Source organism: Hypanus sabinus, chromosome 9 (genome assembly GCF_030144855.1).
Source record: "Hypanus sabinus isolate sHypSab1 chromosome 9, sHypSab1.hap1, whole genome shotgun sequence".
Lineage (NCBI taxonomy): Eukaryota > Metazoa > Chordata > Chondrichthyes > Myliobatiformes > Dasyatidae > Hypanus > Hypanus sabinus.
Genome location: NC_082714.1, coordinates 111,634,837 through 111,647,177, shown reverse-complemented (window position 1 = coordinate 111,647,177; position 12,341 = coordinate 111,634,837). Strand labels below are relative to the sequence as shown.

At 41.9% G+C, this 12,341-nt stretch overlaps 1 protein-coding gene across 1 annotated transcript in view; it reads left to right on the top strand.

Annotated features, from left to right (window-relative positions):
- The window catches only part of LOC132400110 (solute carrier family 12 member 5-like), a 338,827-nt gene that overhangs the window by 133,325 nt on the left and 193,161 nt on the right, over nucleotides 1-12,341 (top strand). The window contains exon 6 of the mRNA XM_059981187.1: nucleotides 4,186-4,240. Within this exon, the coding sequence (XP_059837170.1) occupies nucleotides 4,186-4,240 (55 nt within the window). The remainder of the gene's footprint in view (nucleotides 1-4,185; nucleotides 4,241-12,341) is intronic.

Sequence of the window (12,341 nt, the reverse complement as noted above, 5' to 3'; positions counted from 1 at the left end):
AGAATCTATCAGTCTCTGCTATAACGATACCCAATGACTTGGCTTCCACAACTGTCTGTGTCAATGAATTCCATAGACTCACCATCCTCTGACTAAAGAAATTCCTCCTCATCTCTGTTCTCTGACCTGCCAGTAGGACTTGATGTCTACGCGGTGTGTACCCCTGAGGATAGACCCTAGATCAGGGAGTCCTCTGTTACACAGCTGTCTGGATGAACTGAGATACAGAACCTTACAACACGTCCACACCCTCTAGGTGAATGCGCAGACTGCAAGGTGTCTCATCACAGTGTGCACTCAGTTCCAAGAAGGGTGGTGAGCAAGCTCACAGATGATTGGTTACTTTGGTGCAGGTCTCATGAGGTCACACTACAGGCAGGATCACCTTAGCCTGACCCAATCATAGCTGGCAACATACACTAGTAAGCTATAGGATTCTGTGTCACTAATGATCAAAGGTAGGCTGAGATCAGACATTTTCCTCACAGAAGAACAGCATTTTATTCTTAGAAACATAGAAACAAAGAAAATAGGTACAGGAGTAGGCCATTCGGCCCTTCGAGCCTGCACCGCCATTCAGTATGATCATGGCTGATCATCCAACTCAGAACCCTGTACCTGCTTTCTCTCCATACCCCCTGATCCCTTTAGCCACAAGGGCCATATCTAACTCCCTCTTAAATATAGCCAATGAACCAGCCTCAGTTGTTTCCTGTGGCAAAGAATTCCACAGATTCACCACTCTCTGTGTGAAGAAGTTTTTCCTCATCTCAGTCCTAAAAGGCTTCCCCTTTATCCTTAAACTGTGACCCCTTGTTCTGGACTTCCCCAACATCGGAAACAATCTTCCTGCATCTAGCCTGTCCAATCCCTTTAGAATTTTATAAGTTTCAATAAGATCCCCCCTCAATCGTCTAAATTCCAGTGAGTATAAGCCTAGCCGATCCAGTCTTTATTCATATGAAAGTCCTGCCATCCCAGGAATCAATCTGGTGAACCTTCTTTGTACTCCCTCCAAGGCAAGAACGTCTTTCCTCAGATTAGGGGACCGAAACTGCACACAATACTCTAGGTGCGGTCTCACCAAGGCCTTGTACAACTGCAGTAGAACCTCCCTGCTCCTGTACTCAAATCCTTTTGCTATGAATGCCAACATACCATTTGCCTTTTTCACTGCCTGCTGTACCTGCATGCCCACCTTCAATGACTGGTGTACAATGACACCCAGGTCTCACTGCACCTTCCCTTTTCCTAATCGGCCACCATTCAGATAATAATCTGTTTTCTTGTTCTTGCAACCAAAGTGGATAACCTCACATTTATCCACATTAAATTGCATCTGCCATGAATTTGCCCACTCACCTAACCTATCCAAGTCACCCTGCATCCTCTTAGCATCCTCCTCACAGCTAACACCACCGCCCAGCTTCATGTCATCCGCAAACTTGGAGATGCTGCATTTAATTCCCTCGTCTAAATCATTAATATATATTGTAAACAACTGGGGTCCCAGCACTGAGCCTTGCTGTACCCCACTAGTCACTGCCTGCCATTCTGAAAAGGTCCCATTTACTCCCACTCTTTGCTTCCTGTCTGCCAACCAATTCTCTATCCACATCAATACCGTGTGCTTTAAGTTTGCACACTAATCTCCTGTGTGGAACCTTGTCAAAAGCCTTTTGAAAATCTAAATATACCACATCCACTGGCTCTCCCCTATCCACTCACTAGTTACATCTTCAAAAAATTCTGTAAGCTTTGTCAGACATGATTTTCCTTTCACAAATCCATGCTGTCTTTGTCCGATGATTTCACCTCTTTCCAAATGTGCTGTTATCACATTTTGATAACCGACTCTAGCATTTTCCCCACCACCGATGTCAGACTCACCGGTCTATAATTCCCCGGTTTCTCTCTCCCGCCTTTTTTAAAAAGTGGTGTTACATTAGCCACCCTCCAATCCTCAGGAACTAATCCAGAACCTAAGGAGTTTTGAAAAAATTATCACTAATGCATCCACTATTTCTTGGGCTACTTCCTTAAGCACTCTGGGATGCAGACCATCTGGCCCCGGGGATTTATCTGCCTTTAATCCCTTCAGTTTACCTAACACCACTTCACTACTACCATGTATTTCCCTCAGTTCCTCCATCTCACTAGACTCTCGGTCCCCTACCATTTCCGGAAGATTATTTATGTCCTCCTTAGTGAAGACAGAACCAAAGTAGTTATTCAACTGGGCTGCCATGTCCTTGTTCCCTATGATCAATTCACCTGTTTCTGACTGTAAGGGACCTACATTTGTCTTGACCAATCTTTTTCTTTTCACGTATCTATAAAAGCTTTTACAGTCAGTTTTTATGTTCTCTGCCAGCTTTCTCTCATAATCTTTTTTCCCTTTCCTAATTAAGCCCTTTGTCCTCCTCTGCTGGTCTCTGAATTTCTCCCAGTCCTCAGGTGTGCCACTTTTTTTGGCTAATTTATATGTTTCTTCTTTGGACTTGATACTATCCCTAATTTCCCTTGTCAGCCATGGGTGCACTACCTTCCCTGGTGTATTCTTTTGTCAAACTGGGATGAACAATTGTTGTAGTTCATCCATGCGATCTTTAAATGCTTGCCACCGTCAACCCTTTAAGTATCATTTGCCAGTCTATCTTAGCTAATTCATGTCTCATACCCTCAAAATTACCCTTCTTTAAGTTCAGAACCTTTGTTTCTGAATTAACTATGTCACTCTCCATCTTAATGAAGAATTCCACCATATTATGGTCACTCTTACCCAAGGGGCCTCACACGACAGGATTGCTAACTAACCCTTCCTCATTGCTCAAAACCCAATCTAGAATGGCCTGCTCTCTAGTTGGTTCCTCAACATGTTGGTTCAGAAAACCATCCCGCATACATTCCAAGAAATCCTCTTCCTCAGTACCCTTACCAATTTGGTTCACCCAATCTATATGAAGATTGAAGTCATCCATTATAACTACTGTTCCTTTATTTTACGCATTTCTAATTTCCTGTTTAATGCCATCCCCAACCTCACTACTACTGTTAGGTGGTCTGTACACAACTCCCACCAGCATTTTCTGCCCCTTAGTATTATGCAGCTCTACCCATATCTTCATATGTTATTGCCGATGAAGTCACCAACAGCAAAAGTGAGCTCTACACCTAAGTTACTTATGGCCGTAAGTACAGCAAGAGTTGCCCTCAAAGAAAACAGCATTGATCCCACAACTGTTTCAGCCAGCGGACCGGTTTGGGTCTTAGAAATCAGCCTTAGCCTCAGTAGACAATAACCTATACAGTCACCAAATATTCAAGAAAATCTCCAATGTGAACATCTGTGCTTTAGAATATCCCAATGAGGTCTTTAAAGCAACCTGCTTGTTGGTTTTCATTTCTTTTATAGTTGGTATTATATTGTAAATTACTCAGCCACTCTGCTGTCACCCATTGTGTGTTGTTACCATTTATTGCAATTTGACAGCATTTTATATTACCTTCACTGTTGGAATATTTTTGCCTCAGGAACAAAGTTAAAATAGCAATATATATCTTCTGCAGTGTTGAATATTGGTTTCTATTCCTTCCTTGGTTAGTTTAAAATTCATCCATCAATTAAGCTAATAGAAACATAGAAACATAGAAAACCTACAGCATCATACAGGTCCTTCGGCCCACAAAGCTGTGCCGAACATGTCCTTACCTCAGAAATTACCTAGGCTTCCCATAGCCCTCTATTTTCCCTATCTCCATGTACCTGTCCAAGAGTCTCTGAAAAGACCCTATCGTATCCACCTCCACCACCGTCACTGGCAGCCCATTCCAGCACTCACCACTCTCTGTGTTAAAAAACTTACCCCTGATGTCTATAGGTATCTATAGGTATCCACATTTGCCAAGAGCTAGACTTTCAAGCATTTTAATAAATTAAAATTTTCAAGCTTTCCTGGCCTCAAGAGAAATAAAGAGTCCTCATGAAGGGTCTCAGCCTGAAATAACAAGTGTTAATTTATTGGCAGAGATACAGCATTTTGTGTGTGTTGCTCATGATTTCCAGCATCTTCTGAATCCCTTATGTTGCCTAAAGAGTGAAGGAGTTCTTTTTGATACATGTGTACTTCAGGACCAGCCCTGATGTGACGATTTATTGACGAGATGTACTATCTTCTTTTGCAGACCATGCTGACAGCCATCTCAATGAGTGCCATCGCTACCAATGGTGTTGTCCCAGGTATGCATCTGCAAATGTTGATGTTTGAGAGAATAAATGGAATAAAGATGTGTGGTTGAGAGTCTAAAAATAGGGAGAGCCCGTGAGCAATGTGTGTGCATGTATGCTCCATTTCTCTGGCCTTATTTCCACTCCAGCTGCTAGTTCAAGATAGATTTGAATCACTGCTCCTCTCAAATGAGATAGATCACTCTGATCATGGAGCATTAAACCAACAAAAGTTGGATTTAAATTAAATCTGTAATAGTGCAGTATGAGTTCTTCTTTTTCTTCATTAATCTCCCAGTATTGGGCAGTATTCCAGAAAGAGAGACAGATACTGTATTCAGCTCATCAGTCTTGTCACATTTACTGATTCCTCCCCATTAACTACAAAGGAAACTCCTCAATGCACTAAATGCCAATTCTTATTCTTGATTTTTAAAAATATATTTTAATTATTATTGTTATTCATTTATAACGTGGAACATGGCAGGACATATGCCAACCTTTTAATCTATTCTAAGATCAATCCTACTATTCCTTCCTACATAACCCTCTATTTTTCCTTCATCCTATCTAAAGAGAAGTTTCTTAAATGCCCCTAATTTATCTGCCTCTCCCACTCATAATACTCTGTGTAAAGAGTAACCACAAGTGATTCGGCAGATGCTGGTAATATCATGCTGGAGGATCTTGGCCCAAAACGTCAACCGTTTATTCCCCTCCATAGATGCTCCCTGACTTGCTGAGTTCCTTCAGCATTTTGTCTGTGTAAAGAACTTACCTCTGACATCACCCTATAATTTCCTCCAATCACCTTAAACTTATCAATTAATATTTATCGTATTAGATTATATAAATATTGATTAGTATTAAATAAATAATTAAATTTATAATAAGAATGGCCTCTTCTCTATTTTATCCTACAGTTTCTTTTCTCTAGCTCTCAGATTCAATTTTGGCGGAGCTAATTTATGTACCATCACATTCCTGTCGGTCTTCCTTCTTCTACGATAGAGTTCTGCTGGGCAGTCAGCACCTCAGCTAGCACAGCTGAAAACTGTCAACTGAGGTCTGAAAACTGACGGTATTGGAGAAATGAGTAAATCAGTCTTATCCCTGCCCAACTATAATGAAACAAAAGCATGCTAAAACTTCTAGAATCAAAATCAGAATCAGGTTAATTATCACTGTCCTGTATGATGTGAAATATGTTGCTTTGCAGTAGCAGTACAGTGCAAGACATAGAAGTTTGGTATATGTTACAATAAAATATATAATAATTAAATGAAGTGGAATACCAAGGTGAAGTTCATGGGTTACTGTAATTTACAAAGTATTAAATAGTGCAAATAGTGAGGTAGTGTTCATGGACTGATCACAAAACTGATGGCAGCGGGGAAGAAGCTGCATCTGAATTGTTGAGTGCGAGTCTTCAGGCTTCTGTATCTCCTCTTTGATAGTAGTAATGAGAAGAAGGCATGTCACAAATGGTAATGTGGAAAATTCTCCAGGTAGTAGGTTGCCCTGCAGCTGAAGATCAAGGAGAAAAAACTTCTGACAACCCAAGTCTGAATGTTAATCTTAGTTGACATTCACGTTTAGGATTTCCCTAAAGTCTGCCTGAGATCAATTGTTTCCATCCTGCTGCATTTCATACTCAATGTGATTGTTTTATTCTTGTTTGACTGCTGACATTTTCAAACAGTGAAACTTGATCCAAATCAAGTCTATACCCTTCAGAGAGAGGCAGAGGGGATTTACCAGTCTCAGCCAGAGATGTGAAGCTTCAGTCTACGGAAACAATCGATTAGGTGGGATTGTTCTCCCTTGTACAGAGAAGCATAAGGAGTAATCTATCAGCAGTCTTGGCAGAGTAAATGAAGAGAAACTCCTTTCTCTGGCAGGTAAACTGATATCCACACAGATGAGAGAGGGGAGAGTTGGGGCATATTTTTAATGCACCTTGCTTCTGGTGAGATGGCAGTGCAACTGGTCACAGAATCTTCTACAGGAACAACAAAAGGTGCTACCGTTCTAATTAAACAAATGATCACAAGATCCTGCTATACGTTAAGAACTTAAAATACTGCAAGTCTACGTGAACAGTGAGTTGCTCACTGGCAGAAATAATAAAGTAGCTGGACAACATGCTGCTGCCCGAGTCAACGGAGGCTGAAAGTCAAGTATCGACTAGCCATTATGGTCACTTTTCTTGTGACCACAAGCCCCTTTGGACATTGTTGATCTGGTACGCCGCAAGTTTTGGATGAGAGTAGGGGTGGATAGCGAGCTCCTCGCCCTCGGTCGTGGGGAGGACAAGGCCTGGAGACACAGTGTCACCTGTTTTCAGCCGCTGGGGTGAGGAATCGAAGCCGTTGAGCTTCACTGGGGGCAACGTGGCACGGCGCCGGGAATGGAGTCGGTGATTCCCTTCCTGGCAGTCATCGAGCTCTGTTGTGGTCAACTGCAGCACGCAATGCACTCGGGGGGTGGGGGGGGGGGGGCTCAAGCTGTGGGGTCGCTGGCTTTGCAGCTGCTGGGGGAGAGGCATCTGAGACGTCACGTTCTACCGGTCCACTCAGCACAGTGAGGTTCGACCGAAGATTTCGATTGGACTGAGGGGTCTGGAAAATATAAATATACAAGGGGTGATTGATAAGTTTGTGGCCTACGGTAGAAGTAGATAAGTTATACAGCTCTCATTACACGCACGTGCAGTTCAACTGATTATGCAGAAAGTTTGAAGTTAATAACTCATCTCCTTCTACCTTAGACCACGAACTTATCAAACACCCCTGCTGTGGACCACTTCTTGAGGTCCTAGACACCAACTTCTACAAAGAAGGGATCCGTATGCTCCACGACCTCTGGACTAAGTGTGTAAATATAGGAGGGGACTATGTTGAAAAATAAATGTGCTAGGTTTTCTAAAATTGACTCCTTCTACCTTAGGCCATGAACTTATCAATCAGCCCTCATATGTTTGTTTGGTTGTGGTTTTACTATAAGTGCCTGTATATGCAAGGACTGGGCCTCTAAGCCATGGTATCACCTAGTGGGCACCAGGGTCAATCGATGGATGATATCTGTGGGGGGGTGATGTCTGGGCTATATATATTCGTATTCTGCATTGTTGTATTTTTACTAATATTCTCTACGTGCTTGTATGTATGAGGACTGGGCCTCAAAGCTGGGGTGTTGCCTGAAATTGTACTGATATTCTAGATAGGTTTGTTGACTCGTATGTGTGTGGACCAGGCACTAAAATGCAGTGTCACAGGGGTGGGAGGGTGTATCAGGGCTCTTTTATTCCATAAACATGTTCTTGTGTGTGACTGTCAGTAATGTATTTTAGCACCTTGACCCCGTTGTAACTCTGTCTTGGTCGGCTGTATCCACGAGTATTCATGCATGGTTGAATGACAGTTAAACTTGAATTATGATTCAGTTTGTTTCATTTAGAAGGCACTGCCAAAGTGGGTGTTGGAATTAGATACCGTAGTAACTCGGTAATGGAATTGCATAAATAATCTGAAAGGCAAATATATTCTTGTCATAAACGCAACAGATTCTGCAGATGCTGGAAATCTAGAGTGACATACACAAAATGTGGGAGGAACTCAGCTTCCGAAAGGAATAAAGAGTCAGTGCTGCCTGACCTACTGAGTTCCTCTGGCATTTTTTGTGTGCTATTCTAAACATACTTGTCTATGGGGATACAGCAGGAGATCAGGGCTATGGGATACAAGGCAAAATGCTGGTGATTTGCAATGAATCCTCAGTGGGTCAGACAGTATCTGGGGAAAAAGAAATAGCAATCACTCCTCCAAAGTCACTGGAGCTATTTTGCAATACATAGCTCAAAATTCTTTCTTTGCTTCGAGCCTTGAGAATAGCGGTGAATGACAAAAGCTGCCTGGTCCAATAATCTCCACTTTTCAACAAATCATGAGCACCTTAATCTCACAAAGCTATCATCCCATTCATCTACTCTCCCAGTGGAAGTGTAAATGCACAACGAAGTAGCAAGGGAATTTTCCCTAACTCCAGAAATATTGTGCACAATTTTGCCATATTAATCTAAGTTTGCAAAGACACCCTGCAACCTGATAATAGTAGACTGATAAATATAGGATCATTGTGTCAACCTGAGTATCTTTGTTATCTATACGTGTACTTTCCAGATAATCACTATGACTTTATTTCTATTTATCAGATATTTATGTAGCAATCTTCTTATAAATGCTCTAATCATTCTCATCTCCAATTTCACGTGAAGTTTACCGACATTGCCCCCAGTGCTTTAAAAAAAGAGACCAAGCCACTTGCATTGCTGCACTTTTCAGGTTTCAACTGTTTTCTTAAGTTATTTTTTTTCAGTGAAAAAATGAGAAAGAGACATATATAGCATGAAATTTGTTGTTTTGCAGGAGCAAAATCATTCAAAACATAAAAATTACTCTGAGTTACAATAAAATATAAATAAACAGTGCAAGAGAGGAATAATAAGGTAATAGTCATGGATCCAAGGGATGCTGCAGATACACAAAATGCTGGAGGAGCTCAGCAGGTCGGGCAGCATCTATGGAGGGGAATAAACGGTGGATGGAGGGTCTCGGAATGAAACATCAAATGTTTATTCCCTTCCATAGAGGCGGGCTGACCTGTTGATTTACTCCAGCATTTTGTGTGTGTTCGTGAACTGCTCAGGAATGATTGGTGGATGGGGAAAAGCTGTGCCTAAAATGATGAGTGTCAGTCTTTCAAGCTCCTGTATCTAATGGGAAGCAATTATTAGGAGAGAAATCAGATTAATCATTCCATTTTCTGTCCTGAAAATGAGGTTCTAATTCAGCATGTATCCTTCTCCATCTATTCTGCACCTTGTCAAAAGGAATTGAATTGCCCCAGGGCATCAAAGGTTATGGGCAGACAGCAGGAGAATAGTTTGAGAGGGATAATAAATCAACCATGATGGAATGACAGAGCAGACACGATGGGTAAATGGCCCAGTTCTGGTTTATAGTTCGGACTTTATTCTCTGGGCTGTAGAAGAATGAGGAGAGATTTGGTGGAAGTGTACAAAATATTGAAGGCTAGAACTTAGGTTGAGGGTGAAAAGTAAAAGATTTAAGGAGGAACTTCTTCACTTAGAAGACAGTGCGAGTATCGAACAAGCTGCTAGTAGAAGTGATGCATGTGGGTTTGATTGAAACATTTGGATAAGCACATGAAGTGGTACATAGGAGAGTTATGGGCGGCTATGGTCCAGTAGCAGGTCAAGGTGACAAGGCAGAATGACAGTTCAGCACAGAGTAGATGGGTACATCTCCCTTTTTTGCCGCTGACCCAAACTGCACATTAACCTTTAGGGAATCATGCATGTTTCCGAATTTCTTTACACTTCTGATTTCTGAATTTACTCCCCATTTAGAAAATAGTCTAAGCTTTTATTCTGGCTTTTATTCATTCTACCAGAGTGCATAACCATACACTTCCCTACACTGTATTCTATCTGCCACTTCTTTGTCCATTCTCCTAGTCTGTCCATGTCAATCTGCAGACTTCCTACTTCATCAACACTACCTGCCCCTCCACCTATCTTTTCTTTTGTCCACAAACTTGGCCTCAAAGCTATTATTTCTGTCATCCAGGTTGTTAACATATAATGTGAAAAGCTGCAGCGCCAACACCATCCTCTGTGAAACAACACATGTCTCCTTTATTCCCATCCTTCGCATTCTGTCAGTCAGCCAATCGTCTATCCACGCTGGTATCGTCTCTTAATATCATGGGTTCATAGAGCACTACAGAACTCAAACAAGCCCTTCAGCTCATTTCAAGAGGATGAGAATATAAAAGCAAGAATGGAATGCTAAGGCTTTTTAAGGCTTTAATCACAGCACACTTGTAGTATTGTGAGCAGTTTTGGGCCCTTTATCAAATAAAGGTTCTGCTGGCATTGAAGAGAGTCCAAAGGAGGCTCAAGAGAATGATCACAGAATGAAAGGGTTAATGTATGAGGACCATTTGAGGGTTCTAGGCCTGGGCTTGTACTTGCTGGAGTTTAGAAGAATGAAGAGGTATCTCATTAAAAATATTGGAAGTCCTAGATACAGTGGACATGTAGAGGATGTTTCCTATAGTTGGAGAGCCTTGGACCAGAGTGCTCCACTTCAGAATACAAATCATCCCCTTAGAACAGAGATGAGGAGAAATTTATTTTGCTAGAGTGTGGTGAATCTGTGTAATGCATTGCCATAGATGGCTGTGGAGGCCAAGTCACTGGGTATCTTTAAAGTGGATGTTGATAGAGTTTTGATTAGTAAGGGTGTCAAAAGTTATGGGGAGAAGGCAGGAGGATGGCATTGAGGGGGAAAATAAATCAGCCATGGTGGAATGGTGGAGTAGACTCGATGGCTGAATGGTCTAATTCTGCTTCTATGTCATATAGTCCTATGTACAGCACCATCCTCACCGATGACACCTTCCTCAAAGTCTCTTGAGACAACTTCCAAAACTCTGCTGGTCCAACGTGAGGTCCAATATTCTTGTTTATGAAAGGGGGGAGTTGCCGTAAGGGTTGAGAAAGGCACAGACAGCCCATGCCAAATTTGTTTATGAGGATTGTGGGCCAATATTCTCAGGCCTTAAATCTTGCCTTTAAGAGAGCACTGATAGTAGACAGGCTGTGGATACAAATGCATTACCAAGTGCCAGGCCAGACTACACAAGGGCATGGTATCCTATATCAGATGAATTATTCATCTGTTGTGTATGCCAAAAAGCACTAATGCAATAATAGGAGTTTTGCTTAATTGAGAACCAGTAGTACCAATTATATTTTTGGAAGCTTTCAGCATGGCTTTCAAATTTCTGAATGCTTGAGAATGTCAGGCTTGAGGTGAGGTACTGAATGAGAATCCAGGCTAGAAAGCTTGCCACAAAAACTCAAATTGCTTGTGGCAAATTACCCACAGGAACTTACAGACCACATTCTTTAGTGGTCTTCAACTATGCCGAGATTTGTCACCAGTTTTCCAGGAAACTAAGCTGCCTCCTGGATCCTGGCAGTGGTGTGGTCATCTCCTTCCTCAAGGTCCAATGTGACACCTGGAGTACTGACGGACCTACCAACCTGGAGATCTTTCAAATTTTGAACAATAATTTCAGACCAGCAATAATTTATTACAATCCTTCTATATCTGTGGATCATTATTTCTACTCAAGATGACAAGTCAAGAGGTTTAAAATCAGCCACCAAGCTGCACTGTAACCAAAAGTGCAGTTTGTTACAATCTCATAACCTCTTCTTGGAAATCTGCCAATTCTTATTTTATTCAGTGCTGCGTTCAGTGATCAAGTAAACCCTCTAAAAGTTTTGATTTATGCCCCTCAGTAGTTTGGTGGCAAAAATAATGAAAATATTGCAGGTACTGAATTGTAGCAAACACTCATGGTATGTGTTTTTGTGCCATTTGCCTGAAGGAAGAGGGGAGAAGAATGTTTGGGGCGGAGGGTGGTTAATCTTTGATTACGCTGGCTGCTTTACTGAGGCCCTGAGGGTCGTCACCTTGTCATGGCTGAGAGGCTCCTGAGCTCCTGAGATCTCCATCACACTGGACCTTGATCCCGATCTGTCAAGCACCGTGTGGTGTCTGTCCATATATCAGCCTCCCCATGTTAAACAAAGTCATTGCACTCCATAAAGGGAATAACCTGTTGGGGGAACATCATGCTTGCCTCGAGTCATCACACTACCTACTGCTGAGGCAGCAAATATAGGCAGGTTCCATAGAGGGGAGGCTGGTTTCCGCGATGTGCATCATGCAGTCACAGGCAGAACACCTGCCATTATGCATCCAGTTAGAATGTTTTCTGTGGTGCATTAATAAAACAATTTAGAACATAGATGAGGATGAATTTCTTCAGCCAGAAGGTGGTGAATCTGTGAAATTCCTTGCCATGGACAGCTGTGGAAACCAAGTCATTGGGTATATTTAAAGTGGAGATTGACAGGCTCTTGACTAGTAAGGGTATCAAAGTCTATGGGGAGAACAGCGTTGATAGGGAATATTAAATCTGCCAGGATGGAATGGGCTAACTAGCTTAATTT